The sequence below is a fragment of the Oncorhynchus clarkii genome, chromosome 5 (genome assembly GCF_045791955.1).
Source record: "Oncorhynchus clarkii lewisi isolate Uvic-CL-2024 chromosome 5, UVic_Ocla_1.0, whole genome shotgun sequence".
NCBI lineage: Eukaryota > Metazoa > Chordata > Actinopteri > Salmoniformes > Salmonidae > Oncorhynchus > Oncorhynchus clarkii.
Window position 1 is genome coordinate 68,113,903 of NC_092151.1, and position 19,300 is coordinate 68,133,202.

Consider the following 19,300-nt stretch of genomic DNA (forward strand, 5'->3'; position numbering starts at 1 on the left):
CCTGGATGTCAGCTTTTTTTTTTTAATGTTTTTTTCTTCTATACAAACGTATACATAAACACACACATACATACCACTCCAGTCTGAACATAAGACTTACATTTGTTAATAATTTAATCTCTGAAAAAAAATGTCTTCAATCACAGTATTTTCATTATAGAGCTAACAGTAGCGCTATTTTGGTTGATTTTGTGTCCAAAGTCAGTGAATTTATTAACATTCTTCATCAAGAATATGGCCACCATTGTATTATTGTCAATAAAGAGGTGGGAATGTTGTTAACTTGTTATAACTGATACATTTACTATCAATATAGCAGAAAAAATAGCTTGCAGATTGTAATTTGGTGATTATTTTTCCACAATGCGAATATTGCCTCGCGACCGAGACAACCTGGTTCGATTTTGTTCCCCAAGCAAAACCAGTTGAAACCCACTGATCTTGGGTTTACAAGATAGACAGTAAACAACTTGACCTTATGTAGGGTAAACAAAGTCCCAATATGATATATATGTGGGAGTATGTAAGCTCAGGTGGGACAGTTATCATTTGCAACAGCAGCAACATCGACTATGACCATTTCCTTTGGTTATTTTAATGAGAGTTAAATGAGTTCCACTGGGAAGGGGAACATGAGCCAGGATTAAGTGCTGTCTTTAGTCTCCAGCCTCATGCTTTCACCAGTCAGGCACAGAGAGGAGCAAGAGGAAGAATGAATAATTAATGAAGCCATAGTACAGAGTGTACTATATTACCAAAACATAGTCCGCCACATTAATCAATGCGCTTCATGGCATGCATAAGCATAGTACATACCCTGGTAAACATGCAAATAAACACAACGACCCAGCATATATTGGGCTGAAAATTACGAGACGGAGCTCCTTCTAGTGGCTGAACGATGCAACTTGGGGTGACCTGCTGGGTGGGGGAGAGGATCCAGTCACCCAGATAAGCCACCAAAGGACATGATTACTTCACAACACATCAAGTTTACATTTGTTAAAATCTTACAGTTGTCTCAAAGTCAATTGGCAGTACTGTGAGGCTTATTTTGGTTGTAGGGGCCTTTGCACATATAGAAAAGAGGATTTGTCTTATCCAATTTCATTCCTAATGCAAATCAGTTTATGTATCAGGGATAATGGGCAGATCACCCATCCACTGTCCTGCCTGCCCTGGAATTCATTCCATTTTATGAAGGTAGGCGGAGGGAGAACATGTAGAGCAGAGATGTCAAATACAAGTGGCCCATTTCCTAATCAAGTATATGAAACCTGCTCTTGACCGCTCAACCTGCTGAATTGCTTATGGGCTTGAAAGCCAAATCAGCACTTCTGTGAATTCTGCAAACAAGAGCGAGCCCAAGGCAGAGCAAAATGAAAGACCATAGTTCCACACAAGCCATTAAACGATAGAATTCTTCAAAGTTCACTTGATCGGAAGAGCATTACACTGGATGAGCACTCTAAACTCATGATGTGGTTAGGGGGAATGTGAACCTTCTTTCACTGAGGCTACACATTACATATCAAAGATACCGTTCCCTTCGGCTTTAAAATGCCACTGAGTTACGTAGGGTTTAGTTTTCATAACGCTGCAAAGAAACGTATTCTAAGATCCGGAGACAATGAATAAATAAAGAAATACCAAAATGGCATCGTGACCCAACAGGGATGTGCTGAGTCACCTAGGGGGACAGTGACATGCAGAGGCCATAGATTTTGAAAACTTGTCTGTCCCCACCGTGAATCCCTTCAGGAAAAAAGACACGTACACAAGCATAACCCATACAAACATGGACACCAGTACACACTTACCACACACACACCTCAAAAAAGGTCACAGACTGAGACATACATCTAAAATAGCCACAGTATCAAAACATGATTACGAAGTCATTGCATTTTCATTTGGTAAAACCTGCACTGTACACCTAGGCCTTTCACCATTGACAAACCACACAAAAGATAAACTATTCAACAGTGGCAATCACAAATGGCAAAATGGAGGAAGGATCTCAAATCATCTTGCTCAGCAAAGAAAGGAGGAAATGTGCTTTGTTGCAAAATAACTTTGTTAAAGCAGCCTTGGTGTGTGGTCACATAACTCAGCCAGATGTGCAGGGCTCAAATTCTATGAACAGACAAAACCATGTTCGACGTTGACACACTGCTAATTTACTCACATGGTCCAATGACTTCACAACACATTGATATTACCGAACAGTGGCACTGCCAGGTAATAACTGCATCATATAGCCTAGACTTACATTAGAATTGATTCTGCTAGGTCAAGGAGAGAGTTGCACAAACAAATGCTTTCATACTTCAAAATATAATGGAAGGTTTACAAGGTTAACAGCCTTCCAACAACTTGGCTATGCATCCAGCTATAAAAAGGACACTTGACATTTTAAAAAACAGATAGTGTGCACTTTTCAGGTTTGCGTTTTCAGCTGAAGAGTTTAATTGTGGAGATGTGACAGGTATCTCTTTGCCCCAGTGCAGAGCGCTGAAAACACAACTATTGGATGAGCCGTACAATATTGAGATTCACATCACATCTGATTTCATACGAGACTTTGACTGGCCTTCCCTTAGGCAAGCAGAAGCTCAATGGAAGCAGTAGACTGGATAGTTTTTACAATCATGGATGGATATTATAGCTTTGTCATGCAAAGAATAATAACATCCCCTCAACATAACGCTTCCTTAATGGTCATACAGAACCTAATAGCAGGCATACACAACAGCAATTCATTCTAGCTCAGAGCAGGGTTTGGCTGACCAAATGCAATAATGGTTTCCCTGCAGGGAGATCCTTAATGATTGCCTTCTCTTGACCAAATCCTGAGTGCCAATGACACATAACAGGCCTAGACAGCAGCACAATGAGAGTGCATCTATCCAGTTTGACCCTCAGAGCCCACTCTGTGTGTCACTGGGGCACTAGATCATTTGACCACAGTGAGTCTTTCAGTACCTTACAATGTCTATGAAAATGAGAGTATCCTCAAAGAATGTTAGATTACAGTCAGTTACACAAACATAATTAAAAAAATTACTTTGAGCTGCAATTGTCTGCTGAGTATGTTGTAACCGAGCATGTGTAAACCTCTTCAGGCTGAAATGTGAGACTGTTGTGGCTGCCATAGTGAGTTAATGGAGTGGAATTGCCACTGCATCCCCTTGTGGCAGAGATCATTGTTTAACCAAAATCTCTCAGTGGCAGGAGAAGTGAACAGTCCCTTTGCTGCTTGCAGCTGTGTAGTCCTGAAACGGCTCTTTCTTCATCACTCTGTTTGGGATCAGAATAACAACCCCAATCCTCGTTAGTAGCACTGACTGCACTGTTACCTGCCCATGCCAGACAGCTGCATGAAGAAAAAAACACACAACCATTAGGCTACTTGTTGGACATGTCAAGCTGTCATTGTCACTTCACGCTTGTGCTCTTCAACTTCATTGTCTGATAATGTACGAGAACATATTAGAAACCAAGAAAACTAGCAAACATAAGCTGGCTAACCGTACAACTAGAGCTGGCACTGATGGCAATTGGTTGTATTTCCGCTAACGCGTCGTTGACGAGCAAAGAGTTGATTAGTAGAAGTAAATTGGCTGGTTAGCTAGCCAATTAAAAATCACAGTTTGACTACTATTGCACAAACCAATTGATTAAATAAACTATTGTGTAATACCATGTGGCTATTCCTACCTGAATGCTGGGTGAATATATTAATTGCTGGGTCCGGCACGTTAACGGCAGCAACCCTGCCTGGCGGTGTTCCAGTGCTAACGTTACTGACTTCCCGGGGTCTCCTCCCGGCATTTCCCCTGTTCCCCTTCCCCGGGTGTTGCTGCTGTTGTTGTGGCGGTGGCAGCCCTGTCGAAGTCCCCTCACCAACGCGGCCTACCTGTTGTCCCATCCCCGCAGTTCAGTGTAAAGATGTTCGGGACGAAGCTATCCAACCCTGCACACACCCAATTCACATCCCCCAATTATGGAGCGGCCTGTTCAGAAGTCTTCCTCAACCCGTCTCCTAGCTAGCTAGCTTGACGTTAGCTGTTAGCTATATCGTTGTGAAACCCACCCACCTTGCCTCAAACAATAAAGCAAAAGTCTGATAAATCACTGAAAACAACTCTCTGCCAACGGCCCGTGGGATCTCGAGACAGTAATATTCGGTCCCCCACGTCCGAGTTTCTATGAAATATGGAGCCTTTCTTCAGGGTCGTTTCGCCGTGCTCCGGCCACTGCGCGCCCCCTCTGCCGCCGCCATCTTTACCGCAGAATAGAGCTTGCTATTTCGCAAAGAAGGGGGGGTTCACCCTTCACCAAACTCCATTCCCATCCCTGTCCCCAACATTACTAGGACCTCCGAGCCACTAGGCGGACAGCTCGAGGACCAACCATCGACCCTCTGTCGAGATTTTCTAGACCAACTACTATCATGATTGCATTGTTCACAACTTTTATGTATGAAGTAAAACCTCTGGAAAAACGAAATGTCTATTGTTCAACGTTAGAATATACACTCTTGAAATACTGTCATAACATTGACCAAATGTTATTTGTGTGAAAGCCATTTCTACCAAAGAACACTTAAAAAGACAACCTATGGCTGTTTTCTTTTGGCAGTGACAGTTCGGCTCCATACCACTGACTTGACAGCTAATGTTTCATGCCTCTGTATGTCCTCCCCCCCTATTCCTAGTGTACATACTGCTGTGATTTCATGGATAGGATCCCACATCTGTGATTTGAACTGACTACATTTTATATTAAATCAAATCAAATTGTATTTGTCACATGCGCCGAATACAACTGGTATATATATACCTTACCGTGAAATGCTTACAAGCCCTTAACCAACAATGCAGTTTTAAGAAAATAGAGCTAAGAAAATATTGACTAAATAATTTAAAAAAAATAAAAGTAACACAATAAAATAACAATAACGAGGCTATATACAGGGGGTACCGGTACAGGTCGGTCGAGGTAATTTGTATGTGTAGGTAGGGGTAAAGTGACTATGCATAGATAATTAACAGCGAGTAGCAGCAGTGTAAAAACAAAAGGGTGGCCATTTGATTAATAAATATTAACAATAAACTTTATGACAAAAAACATTTAGAAAAATCCATTCAAATTTGTATTGTCTTGTCATTGTACATTTCACAATATTCTATATATGGAAAGTATATCAAAACCCGAACTGTTCTTTTTAAAGTAAAAAAAAATTGCAGTCTCAATTCTAACCCAGGGTTTGGTTTAAAGACCAAAAATATAGATTTATAGCTTTATTTTCAACCTGACATATACCTAATGCACTGTAATGGTAAATATTATACAACATATCTCGTATAATACCAAATAAATGTTTCAAACACTAGAACTCCATAAATGTATCAAGCAAAATAGAGGAATGTCAATCTCTGTTCAAAAATAGAAATATCTGAACAAAAGTATCACTCATTTTCTAAATGATCAAAAGAGCATCATAATCTCAAAAGTGGGCTCGAAATAACCACTGAAATACGACCACAAATAGTAAACAGTCTCCCAATTACAATACAGGCTGAAGTAGTCTTGCAACAAAATCTCTTGATAGGATATATATAAACACACACACATTCACACACACGTTTCTCTATATAACAATGTTTTGTTAACGGTCCTTCTTAATTAATTACTTATGAGTAAAATAGATTGTCATGAGAAACAAGTGGGAATTCAAAAATTTTACATTATAGCGCCATCTGGTGGTTTAAATTATCACAATACATGGTTTGAGTCTAAAACAAAAACTGTTCCATAGAGAGACAATCACAAAATGACAAGTCAGACTCATGGATTGAAGCTGAAATTGAATCCCTAATTTACAGCATTAATGGCAACAGTTAGTGTAATCGTGTAATTTCTGCCAAAAGCAAATAATGCACTAGTGTATATTTAGGCATTGGCACTAATCAAGTAAATAAACAATACATGCATCAGTCATACTGATAATGGCAACATCAGAGCAGCCAGCTGCAACAGCAGTGCAGTTTCCACCAACTCAAGGTCAGGTGTGGAATTTCTGATTGGTATAGGAACACTTTCAATATTGCTTTTGAATAAATACATATTCTTAATTAACATTAATCTTTGTGTAAGGCTTCACATCTGACAAAACATTCATAGCACTAAACACAGAGCAAACTTATCTCCATTTTGTTTAATAAGCTAACATCTCCATAAGGGTCGGGCTCACTTCAGAATTGAAATGGAGAATGCCTCAAATTCCAATTTAAATGTTGAATTTAAATAGTAAACAGCAAACAAAATTGCAATTCAAACTTGACTGAAAGGAAATGTAATTGAGTTCAGAGAAATTCAAATGCCTCTATTCTATATTAGGTGGTCTATACAAATATACATATTGGACATGAAACATGTCATTATAGACATGCATATAGAATTGTTAAAACAATTGATTTTCAGGACAAACTGAATGATCAAGGGAAACAAAACCTGTAAGTGAATATTCAAAGTTTTTGTATTTCATTAAATTGAATACATTTTGTTCAATGAGGAAAATACATTTCCCAGAATGCATTAGTGTAACCCTGCAGTTGACCCTGAGGACTTCAAAAAGAAGCCAAACAAATGAAAGGGTTGGCAAAAATATAATTGGCTATTCTAAGCACCAAAGTTAAACATTATTTCCAGAGAAAAGTTATTATTTGGTGTCTGGAACTGTGAGATTCAACGAAACTCATGTTGTATGACGAGTGAAATTTCCTTGGATTACTTTCTGTCACACAGACTCTACATCCCGTGGAGTGCAGCCAATTCAACTCTAATTTCAACTCATGAGTTGAATGGGAGTTAATTTCAAACTGAAATGAGCCCAACGCTGATCTCCATCAACATGACTTAAAACCCCTTGGAGACTAGACGACACAAAATACAGTGGCTGAACATTTGAAATGTCTGGGTTCATAAAAATAAAAAATAAATTGTTAAGTAAATGATTTGCTAAATATATAACTGCATGTTTGCTAAGAGGTTAACTTTTGGGAAAAGCAGCAATTTTACAATTTAACATATTGGCATTGAAAGTGCATTTCAAATGAAATAATATGGTAATTGTATCCAGGCTGGAAATAAAATTATAAATAAAAATAATAATATATATATGGTTCACATTTCTGTGCTCTATGTTACCCTGATTTCCAATGGATTTGTCATGAAACTAAAAGGATAAATAAGGCATCTTTGTGAATGACAGAGGCCATTATATGTCTCACTCACTCCATGCCCTTTCAAATGAACAACGCAGTCTCTCTATCAGTCAGACTAGTGTAACAGAAAAAAAAATGAAGTAAAACAAAAAGTAAAAAGGCTTGAAAGAAACAGGAGGTTGTGCTCTTCCTAAACACATTCATTAGATTGGCGAGTGTTGTCGGTTCAGTAGTTCAATGTGATGTCAGTTACAGCCCCTCAAGAGTCGACTGCTGGGTTGGTCTGGAGGTGACAGCTCCAGGAACGCGGCTTCAGCAGCTCTAGGAAAGAGGGCTAAAAACAAGACAAAAAAAACATGGCATGTAAAGACTTGGTTGAATCTAAGGTTGCATCTCAATTGTTTAAAATATTTACTCTCCTTGATCTGAACAGCTATGAAATATGAGCCTAAAATGAATGTTTTTCCTAGATGTGCAGTGGTGTATACCTCCTGAAGGGGGCAGTAGCGCTGTGCATACCACTCCTGAGAGTAGAGGCAGATGATGACCCCCTGACCGAGGAACAGAGCAGTCCACATGATCACGTTCCAAATTGGGCCTTTTCTCCGGTCATGAAGAATGAAGTTAAACATCACTGCCAGGTGAACAGCACAGTAAAGAAGATGAGCAGTTAGGATTGGGAGTCAGAAAAAAACTTCTGTTTTTATATTGTGTCTGTTGTATTGTAATGAAGGTAAGGTCTTACTTCCGAAGCACATGAAGAGACAGAAGAGGACTGGGTAGAAGAAGCCGAAGCAGATCGCCAAGATGTACTCATGCACTACTGCAGACATAGTGAAGACCAATAACATGCCTGCCGCCCGAAATCTCTTCTTCGACATCTGTCAGGGAGTGGAGTAGGGGGAAAAAAAACAGACAGACCAGAGGGTTAAGACGGGCATGGACAAAATTAAATCAAAGCTGCTCAACTGGCTTGCTTGTTTAAGATTAGAGTTACACAGCAATGGGAGGGATACTTCATAAGTATTGTAAAAACAGAGAGATTAACATTAATGCCAAGTGCAACAATAACACTCACCCATAGGAAGTCACAGTACACATAGTAATACAGCCAGTCGTGTACCACCACATTCCAGGTGCGGTAGTAATTGGCAAAGGATGTGGAGTTCCACCAATCCTGTGAAGCAAATCAATATATTATTTTTAAAAAGAACACAGCAAAGAGCTGATTGAGGCAGTGTAGTGAACACTGTGGCACTACTGCGCTGTAGATCTAGTCAGTGATTGACTAAGTGAGTAATATGGCCGAGGAAAGGCCTGTGTACCTTGTAAAACATCCTGTCAGCAAACCGCAGCATCTCAGCAAAGGCATTAAGCCAGCAGTGCAGGAAGGCAAAAAAGGCCAAGAAGAGAACCAGAACTCCTAGAGAGAGACACACAGATGACATATGATTTCCCTCCATTCATTCAAATATTTTTGTAGTTAGTTAACAGAATCATCCAGACAGAGTGATCCAGAAGACAATATAGTGAACATGCAGGAGGAATACTGTGGTGCCGATGACACAAGCTACAAGTGAGGATGTGTTGACTGGAGTTACCTGGCAGGATAGAGTTGAACACACACAGGACCATGGCCCGCAGGTCAAACAGTTGCTGGCTGATGCTGCGGAACTGTGGGATGCAGAGGCGCACAAACACATAGTAGGCATAGAAGAGACATCCTAGAACCTGAAAGACGAGAGAGAGAGAGAGAAACTACATAAATGAACTGATCTCCTGGACAAGGTCTTCAACTATGCTCAAGTATTCATTTAGATTCTCAAATCATACCTGTAATAACTTAGAGGCCACATAACTCCACCTGATGGTGGGATTCCTGCAGAGGGAAACAAGAGTTTGAATGTTTACAGAAAGGCAAATAGCGCTCTTGCAGCTGAGTATAACATGCAAGAGGTATGTTAATTTAAACTAGGTCTTATGTCATTCCACTCTGCTTACCTGGGATATTTATCTCTGTAAATAAGGGTGGGAGCAAAGAGGAAGTAGATATAGTGGCTCAGCTGTGGGATGAGTGGAGAGACTGGGGAGGAGCCTGGAGAATAAAAAAATAAATAAAAAAGGGAACTGAATACATCTACAGACAAAAACAATGTAAGCTAGTGTATATAAATGATTCATAAAAAAAACAGTTGCTTACTGGATTTGTCTTTTGCCAAAGCCAGAACTTTGGGGACATTCTCCCTGATATAGGAGTGTGCCTTCATCATCAAGCGCACCTGCAGGGAGACAGCACATGTTGTCAACCAATCATAATGCATGTCCATCAGTAGACTGAACATTAATAAAACAAAGAACATGTCATGCCCCGGCCTGCATTTGGAGTACCTGTTCCAGGATGATGATGAAGCAGGATGCAGGGGGAAAGCTGTTCTTCACCACCACAAAGGTAGGCAGGAAGCCTAGGCCCAGGCCCTGGTAGAGCAGGAAGAGAGCGCCCAGTAAAAGAGACCACAGGGTCCCATGGCGGGACTCATGGTAGTGAGAGGCCCAGGTGTGGAACAGGCTGTAGGGCACCACCAGCACTGAAAGGAACATGCAGATCCAGGTAATCACCACCAGGGGGAACTGTCCAAATACATAGACCAGCAGGTCAAAGTCGAGCACCAATCTGGGGAAGAGGGGGGAATGAAGAGTCAATACACAAGTGGTAGTTTATATTTAAAGAGAGAGATCAGTAAAGAGTCAGTGTTACACCTCACCTGCCTTCATCGATGAAGTCAACCACCAGGGTGCTGAGGATGAAGAGGATCAGCAGGGCAATGAACATGTGGTAGATGGTCCGGATGTGGTTCACTTCAAACAGCTCACTGTGAAACAAGAGACATAGACCATGATAAACATAAACAATACGGAACCAGCAACATTTCAGTTTGAGCACAATGTATATAGTGTTCGATGAGGGAGCTTTTTGTCAAAAGCAGTCACACACAGTCTATTATTAACTCGTCACTTACTCTAACAAGGACCTCCGGAACACAAACTGTTTGCCTTGGCCCTGGGATGACCCTTGGAGATGCCTAATAGAATAAAAATCATTGACAAAATATTAGTTAAATAGATGTTGACCTCTGACATAGTAAGAGAGTAGGTCAGAAAGGAGAAGGGTGGAAGGCAAAAGGGAGCAGTGAGGAGCTCAATACCTGAGCTTACTCCTCTCTTTATCGGACAGAGGAGGGGAGAAGACAGCAGGGACAGGAGCAGGCTCCAGGCTGGCCGATTCCTCTATCAGACTGTCCATGAACTCCAACACCTGGGAGTCAAACTGCCTCATCAGGTCAAACTTCAAGTGCTGTAAACCAGATACACATCCACAATCAGCAAGTCATAGGGTTCAGTTAAATGAAAAGGACGATTGTGAATTTTTATTTAAATCCATATCATAAAGACAAATATTACATTGAAAACCTGTCTGAACAGAAAGTAACCATTTGTAGCTGGAGATAATGATGACCCTTTAAAAATATATATATTTTAAGGATGACCTCATGTCCAGAAAGACTGTGGTGACTGTTCTGTCTATTTGATCTGTTTGCACAGTAGAGGTTAGTTGACCTTTATACTAAACAAACTGCCCTTAAAAGATCCCTTTAAGAAAACAATAATCCTCTTCCTCATTCTCTCTTCCTCTTACATTGTGTGAAAATAAGGGCGCTCTCTGGGTTTGGGTGTCCTGTACAGTAAAGACAGGACGTGTTAATTTCACCCATCTATTATAATGCGATAAGATGTGAATAACACTTCATAGTTCAGCCAATTACACCATACATCAATACATGTTTCAAGTGGCCCTCTTCAGTTTGCACTTCCCAATTAATTGTGAAACTTTCGTTTGGACACTCAGTCACCGAGGTTGACCCCTACAATGCATTTCAGTAATTTCCTATGCAATTTCCTATGCAATACCCATGGACTCAAATCAGACAAGGGTTTGGACGTCATAAAAGCAGAACTGAATCTTGCTGTATCTTTCCATTCTCCAGGCATGAAAGTGGGAAAGATGGAGATTAGAATAGCCTTGGCTCACTGCTAGTTGTTAGCTATTTTTCTAATGCACAAATAATGACAGGATTTGAAAACAAACAGTCAAGGCAAAGCAGCTCGCCAAGTTAAAATGATAATTTTACAGCTCACATAGGCTTAAGGAAAATATTGAATCAGTCCTGTAGGGATTTGGCATTGCAGAAGCAAGGCACAAAACACTTTAAAAAATATATATGATTAGGCACATCCACAAACAGTGACAGAACTAAGAGGAGTTTGTTGAATCATTGGGACTCAAACAATGGATGGGTGACTTGTGAGAACAGACAACATTTGGAGGATTTGACATCAGAACTCAGAATCTAATCACAGGCTCAGAACAAATTTGACCTGCTGACAACACATTCTGTTTTAAGTCTCACCTCTGCTTTCCTCTTCAGTTGGAGTTTCTTGCTGATGAGTCGCTCCACTTCCATTTTTCCTGAAATAGATGGAGAAAATGACATTTACGCAAAGCAATAAAGCGTGGATCAGGCTTTCGTATTCATTCAGTTCCAAAGTCTACCAGTGCCAGTGAGGAATATGAATCCTAAATGACTTCAGGACCAATACAGTTGCCAGGTTACCCAAGAGGAAGAGGAGGATTAATATAGGCCTACTATGAGTAAACAATACCATGTTAAATATTTACAGAAATGCCTAAATCAATATAGCGGGTGGACAATTGGCCATTATTCCCCATGGGAAATAATAAGCACAGTCTCAGGGAACGTTAAGGACAAGGAACAGAGCTAGCTGGGGTGTGGTTAAATCCATTTGTCTTCAAACAGGATCAAATGAGTAGTACGCTACCATGTAGCCTTTAGACCGGATATAGTTCTACAGATAACAACCGACCTTTGAATGCTGTTGAAAAATAATTTTATAAGAAATGTAAAAACTTTAATGAACTAGGCAACAGGACAGGTCAGGGAAGTTCCACGAGGCGCTTAGTTATTTGAGAGTCATTGAAGACTGGTCTTGAGAAACAAATGTAACCACTATAAAGACATGACTAGTGAGAAACACCTGCTGGGGTTTAAGGAAGTGCCACTGTACAACCATTCAAACACACCCATGACTGAATGACTGTACTTGGGGTTAATCCAGGTTATCTTCACTCAGAATTTAAACAGGTCTGACCATTGACTATGTGGAAATAAAACAATGACATTTGAGAGCTCAACCCATGACCTAAGAATTGCACCATCTATATCCTGATAATGTCACCCCACATAGATCATTCTTACTCATAAGCATAAACACTTTCCAACTGTTCAACCACCTGTGTTGCATTTAGCTCTGACACCTGTTAATCAAGCTCCATTCTCGCACCATTACTGTGGATCTCTCCATTGCAAGGGTTCTCTCCATTGCTGCCCTCTCCACCCATACCATCCAGGTTTGAAATGGTGGACATCTTAGGTAAAGCGCTGCGGCAGCGCAGGACACTGTCATCCCCACTCTCCATCCTATAAGAGAACAAAATGTTGGATATGTTTACACACACAAATCATATTCACCTGACAAGCTAGATGGAGCTCCACACAATAGTTAAAACAATTAAACTTCCTAGTCTTAAACCTGATAACGCCAAAATGTGAAAACATCAGTGGCCATTGAATGCATTTTTCAATTAATGTACACAACTATCAATGGGCTTAAAAACAGTGGAAGACAAGCGATGATCTCTTTGCTTACTTGCTTGATTGCTAACTGACCTCATTGGAACTGAAAGACCTGGTCTGTCAAAAAGTTAGTTGAGGGTCAGCGGACGGTTGTGATTTTCTGAGCATGCCTTGCTAGCTGGCAGCAGTCAGATTTGTACAGAGCCAATAATATAATAATGTTCGAACCATCATGGATAAATTGCTGGCTTGCGCCAGTGATCACAGTGTGCCAGGTTTTCAACAACATGCTATGTTATGCTATGTAGCTAGTGCCCTGGATATACGTCACAAACTTGCTACAATCGAGCTAATCAAGTCACAAAAATATCTGTTCTTATGGGAGTTCAAATTCTGTGGTTCCATCGCTCGAGAAAACGTCAGTCAAGCGCGAGCTAACTAGCAAAGCTTGTCTGTCAAGTTCGGCGTTTGGTGTTTTTTTTGGTTAGCGAGATTAGGAATTGGCTAGCAAGCTATATTGATGCTACTCACCCTTCACTGAGCCGTGTCTTGAAATGAAACCCCCGTGTTAATCTGTTACTTTCAATTTTCATCACATTCTCATCTCTTCAATGTTGAAAAAACGTGATGCGATGATGTCTCTTCTTTTTCTACGCCACCACCCCGCCTCTAAATGACGAGAGGGTCAGTCCCAAATCAATCATCTATAGTCACTCGGCCTATTAGTTTCCCTCTCCAGACCAGTATGCTGGCTGCAACCTAGTCTCAGAGCATTTCACAATATGCTGTAAGTAAATCCGAGCCACTCCATTTAGCATGACATGTTAAGTTTCGTATGGTGTGTATTAATTTGTGGATGTCCGTCATCCATTTCATATGATATATGAGTGTCAAATTTGTATGATATGTTATGAATTGCAATTAGTACAATATGCTACGAATTTGAAAAACGTATATGTTAAAAATTCCAATTTGTTGTGGCTAATGTTAGCTAGGTTGCTAGGTTAAGGTTAGGGGAAGGGTTAGCTAACATGCTAAGTAATTGCAAAGTAGCTAATTAGCTAAAATGCTAACGTTTTCCATGTCAAGATTCAAATATGCAACATTTGGGATGCTAGACGTTTGCATTACGCTACCATTTAGCCTTTAGACCAGATATAGTTCTACAGATAACAACTGGCCTTTGAATGCTGTTGAAAAATTATTTTACAAGAAATGTAAAAACTTTAATGAACTGGGCAACAGGACAGATCAGGGAAGTTCCATGGGGCGCTTAGTCATTTGAGAGTCATTGAAGACTGGTCTTGAGAAACAAATGTAACCACTATAAAGACATGACTAGTGAGAAACACCTGCTGGGGTTTAAGCAAGTGCCACTGTACAACCATTCAAACACACCCATGACTGAATGACTGTACCATGATGGTTTGAACATTATTATATTATTGGCTCTGGACAAATCTCTGACTGCTGCCAGCTAGCAAGGCTTGCTCAGCAAATCACAACCGTCCGCTGACCATCAACTAACTTTTTGACAGACCAGGTCTTTCAGTTCCAATGAGGTCAGTTAGCAATCAAGCAAGTAAGCAAAGAGATAATAGCTTGTCTTCCACTGTTTTTATGCCCATTGATAGTTAGTTATACATTAATTGAAAAATGCATTCAGAATTTAAACAGGTTTGACCATTGACTATGTGGAAATAAAACAATGGCATTTGAGAGCTCAACCCATGACCTAAGAATTGCACCATCTATATCCTGATATTGTCACCCCACATAGATCATTCTTACTCATAAGCATAAACACTTTCCAACTGTTCAACCACCTGTTAATCAAGCTCCATTCTTGCACCATTACTGTGGATCTCTCCATTGCAAGGATTCTCTCCATTGCTGCTCTCTCCACCCATACCATCCAGGTCTGAAATAGTGGGTAAACTTAAGTAAAGCGCTGCGGCAGCGCAGGGCACTGTCATCCCCAGGATACTAAAATGCTAAAGTTGTCCATGACGAGATTTGAACATGCAACCTTTGGGATGCTAGACGTTTGCGTTATATATCATTTTTGCCTTAAGTAAGCTTCTGTCTTATGTAACCATACCAAATGTAACATATAATACTAATGTCAGTTTCCTGGATTTACGTTTACTATATTACGTTTAATCTATGAGACCACGCTGGTATAATGGTAAACATGTGCTATAGCGTGGTGAATTAAATCTGTCTACATGGTTTTCGAGCAATTTGGGAAATTACATTTTATTTTCTGTGCCAAGCTGTCCATGTAAGAAACCTCAGTCAGAAGACACACTGATACTGTCCTCCATAGCTTTAGGCAAAATATCACCAAAGTTATGTTGACCATGGAGAATGGTGAGAGAGAACATTGTTAACAGAATGTTAAACAACAGTCTTTGTAAACTACAGTATATAACCTGTCAGAAATGTCCAGTTGATCAACTACTAGCCCATGTTAGGTAAATTAGGCTAATCAGCTATTTAAACCTTGTAGTTATCATGGCCAGATTGTGCCCATGGGGTCCTTGACCCCCAGGGGGACCACATTGATTTTGTTGACTCACTCAGGTATCATATGAACACAGGAGGCGTAATGTGTAGAATTGCAGGAAATTAGTTTAAAAACTGCAGCCTAGGAAATGTGTGTGACCGGACCTTCTCAAGTAGTAGTTGAGTACCCCTGGTCTAAAAGCATGGTAGAAGGAGAGGATGAGTAATGGGGAAGTGACACCACAAGAGAAAACGCATTCCTACACATAAGTCCTCAATGTATGAATGTGTAACCTACTGCACACTGTCTGTATGAACAACAGTTTTACCCAGCATGGGTTTATTGTCCTGCAAATTATGTTCTGTAATAAATACAGCAGCCTACTACAACAGTTTTCCATCATCTTACGAAAACCATTTATATAATTCATTGCACATATTTCGGTTAATTCCATTTGTGACAACAGGGTGTACTACTGTTTACTGCATTTGAGGTATAAACCATAAAATGTGTGCTCAAGTTATTGTAAAGTAAACTGAAGTGACATTTCAAACATTTCAATTTATAACAATTTGAAGTTTAGACCATCCAGATATTGGTGTTCATCAAGACTTCAGGTTAGTCGACAGGAATAAAAAACAAGACATCAAATAATAGCAAAGACATACTTACAAAAGCTTAACAATTAAATACAACATCCACATGAATCTAATATGAAGCATATATACACACAGTACATCACTAAGAAAAATTAATCATTCAAAAAAAATAGAAATGCAGGAGATAAACACAACAGCTTTATATTTTTCTTTATAAAAGACACATGATAAGATTAACAAATAACTCAAACTACATTTTATTATATAGCTCTAGTTTTTATCACAATTACACAAATGCTACAGCTATCACACAACATGATGATATCTCTTTCTTTTGTCCTGAAGAGGAATTGCACCCAAATGTTCTTGACCCATACACTGGTCAGAGCGTGCTGCTTCTCTATGGATAAGCTGAGGCTACAAAAAGCACAAAGGTCCCAGGACAGCTCTGAGGTCTGTGTCCCAGTGGTCTCCCCTTCCCTCCATACGAACATCCCTGAGGGGCAGCAGCTCCATGTCCCCTCTGTGGATCTCTGTGCTTCCCCTCACTCGTACCTCCACCTCCACCTGAGTGACAAATATGGGAAAACAAGCTGAAAATACCTGGCTGTCATTACAGTACACAACATTGTTCTCACATTGCAATAGCCCTGTCGTCTTTTTATTGGTCTTGACTGACATCAAGTGGCCAGGCCATGAATTACAATGGTTGTGTAGAATGAGTTGTTCTGTAGCTGACATAAAACAACAAATGTAATTGGTGTGTATAAAGGGTTACAGTGTTCTTTGGGTCTTACTTCACAACCATTCTTCGATACTGTCATATAGCTTGAACCAATCTCCCCACCAGAGTCTCCCAGAAAGTGAAGAACCCTGTTTGTTGCATTTTTCCTGATTTCTCTACTATTGTGGTTAAACGGGCAGGCGATGGTCAGGTGCTGAGAGGCAGAGTGGCTGTGTAACCGTAGAAATCGGAGCTGGACCACATCAAGACCAGCATACTCAGACTACAGTAGGAGGGGGAAATTATTTGGATCAGTTACAGTAATGTAGTTATAGATGAATTCTAAATGTAACATGCAGTATGTCTTACCTTATAGCCACCATCAAGCTGGCTAAACCACTGGATATACTTTTTTGACATGTTTTTTTCTGGTTCCCATTTTCCTATTATCTATAGAAAGATAAACCACAACATGCCTTTTCAAAATGAAAACAATACGTGTAAGTGAGAAATGGTGTGACCCATAATTGATGCTCACCAGAAAGCCTTCCTTAATATTCTGCTCAAGGGAGAGGCAAAGTTGTAGATAAATCATTCATACTCAGATATTCTGTGCAGCCCCTTTCCCCAGTGTCCTGATGCCAGGACCAGCTACTTACCTGTGACTGGACAGGAGGTATACAGGTCATCCCTCCTGCAGTGAAGTTACAGAAGACTTGCACGGCATCAAATGGGCAGCCCTGGTTAGGGTCCATGTAGAAGTGTCCTGGAAAGATCCGACGTTGTTAGTTTTACAAAACACATTACTGGACAAATGACTCTAGCTGTAAAAAGGAGGAGAGGAGGTTGGCTTTCACTAGATCTGTTACCTACATCAGCTCAGTGTTCAGTCTAACTGCTACCTGCTGAGCTCTACTCACCATCCTGCAGGTGTGGACGAATCAGCCCCAGCTCGTGGCAGGTGGTTGCAGGGCTGTCTTTGCTGCCCTGAGGCCAGCTGATGGAGCTGCTTTGCTTCTGGTCAGGCAGTGAGGTAAGCGTTCTCCTGGTCATGGCACGAGTTTGCTGGGAAAACAGGGCCATCCAAAAACCGACTCACAATAGGTTCACAATAGGACTAAAGTGACAGATAATAAACAGTAGCAGCAGCGTATGTGATGAAACAAAGTTAGTGCAAAAAGGGTCAAGACAGATAGACCAGGTAGCTATTTGGTTAACTATTTAATTAACTATTTAGCAGTCTTATGGCTTCGGGGTAGAAGCTGTTCAGGGTCCTGTTGGTTCCAGACTTGGTGAATTGGTGCCATTCAGTAGCATAGAAAACAGTCTATGACTTGGGTGGTTGGAGTCTTGGACAGTTTTTTGCGCCTTCCTCTATACCGCCCCAGTGATGTACTGGGCTGTACGCACTACCCTCTGTAGCGCCTTCTGGTCGGATGCCAAGCAGTTGCCTAACTGAGCGGTGATGCAGCCAGACAAGATGCTCTCAGTGGTGCAGCTGTTGAACTTTTTCAGGATCTGAGGGCCAATGCCAAATCTTTTAAGCCTTTGTGTTGGTGTGTGGACCATGATAGATCCTTAGTGATGTGGACACCGAGGAACTTGAAGCTCTCAACCTGCACCACTAAAGCCCCATCGATGTGAATGGGGACATGCTCTGCCCTCTCTTTCCTGTAGTCCACGATCAGCTCCTTTGTCTTGCTGACGTTGAGGGAAAGATTGACGTTCGTCTGTGATCATGCCTACCACCGTCGTGTCGTCGGCAAACTTAATGATGGTGTTGGAGTTGTGCACGGCCACGCAGTCGTGGGTGAACAGGGAGTACAGGAGGGGACTAAGCAAGCACGCACATGTGTTGAGGGTCAGTGTGGCGGATGTGTTGTTGCCTACCCCGTCAGAAAGTCCAGGATCAAGTTGCAGAGGAAGGTGTTCAGTCCCATGCTCCTTAGCTTAGTGATGAGCTTGGAGGGCACTATGGTGTTGAACGCTGAGCTGTAGTCAATTAACAGCATTCTCATATAGGTGTTCCTTTTGTCCAGGTGGGGAAGGGTAGTGTGGAGTGCAATAGAGATTGTGTCATGTGGATCTGTTGGGGGATCCAGGGTGTCTGGGATGATGTTGTTGATGTGAGCCATGACCAGCCTTTCAAAGTATTTAATGGCTCCATATGTGATAGTCATTTAGGCAGGTTACCTTAGCGTTCTTTGGCACAGGGATTATGGTGGTCTGCTTCAAACATGTAAGTATTACAAACTGGGTCAGGGAGAGGTTGAAAATGTCAGTGAAGACACGTGCCAGCTGGTCAGTGCATGCTCTGAGTACGCATACTGGTAATCTGTCTGGCCCTGCGGCCTTGTGAATATTAACCTGTTTAAAGTTTCTACTCACATTGGCTATGGAGATTGTGATCACACAGTTGATCTTAGTCCTGTATTGAAGCTTTGCCTGTTTGATATTTTGTTGGAGGGCGTAGTAGGATTTTTTACAAACGTCCAGATTAGTGTCCTGCTCCTTGAAAGCGGCAG

At 40.9% G+C, this 19,300-nt stretch overlaps 3 protein-coding genes across 4 annotated transcripts in view; all 3 read right to left on the reverse strand.

The window, feature by feature from the left end:
• Nucleotides 1–4,294, reverse strand: part of LOC139409273 (tyrosine-protein kinase ABL2-like) — a 41,292-nt gene extending 36,998 nt beyond the window's left edge. The window contains exon 1 of one of the 2 annotated variants that reach the window (XM_071154179.1): nt 3,721–4,294. In XM_071154179.1, the coding sequence (XP_071010280.1) occupies nt 3,721–3,931 (211 nt within the window). In that variant the 5' untranslated portion in view covers nt 3,932–4,294. The remainder of the gene's footprint in view (nt 1–3,720) is intronic. The other variant, XM_071154178.1, reaches the window with a different exon arrangement.
• Nucleotides 4,295–5,899: 1,605 nt separating this feature from the next.
• Nucleotides 5,900–13,704, reverse strand: LOC139409274 (sterol O-acyltransferase 1). Its single transcript, XM_071154180.1, has 16 exons — nt 13,475–13,704; nt 12,651–12,787; nt 11,699–11,757; nt 10,436–10,584; nt 10,250–10,312; nt 9,995–10,102; nt 9,621–9,903; nt 9,433–9,511; nt 9,234–9,327; nt 9,066–9,111; nt 8,834–8,963; nt 8,558–8,655; nt 8,311–8,409; nt 7,978–8,113; nt 7,721–7,866; nt 5,900–7,566 (listed from the first exon to the last, which is right to left on the reverse strand). Exons 1-16 carry the CDS (start codon nt 13,534–13,536, stop codon nt 7,492–7,494), a joined length of 1,764 nt encoding a protein of 587 aa, XP_071010281.1. The 5' UTR covers nt 13,537–13,704; the 3' UTR covers nt 5,900–7,491.
• Nucleotides 13,705–15,811: 2,107 nt separating this feature from the next.
• Nucleotides 15,812–17,834, reverse strand: LOC139409275 (collagen alpha-1(II) chain-like). The gene is made up of 5 exons (XM_071154181.1): nt 17,696–17,834; nt 17,435–17,541; nt 17,145–17,225; nt 16,849–17,058; nt 15,812–16,618 (listed from the first exon to the last, which is right to left on the reverse strand). Exons 1-5 carry the CDS (start codon nt 17,826–17,828, stop codon nt 16,469–16,471), a joined length of 681 nt encoding a protein of 226 aa, XP_071010282.1. The 5' UTR covers nt 17,829–17,834; the 3' UTR covers nt 15,812–16,468.
• Between the last annotated feature and the right edge of the window lie 1,466 nt (nt 17,835–19,300).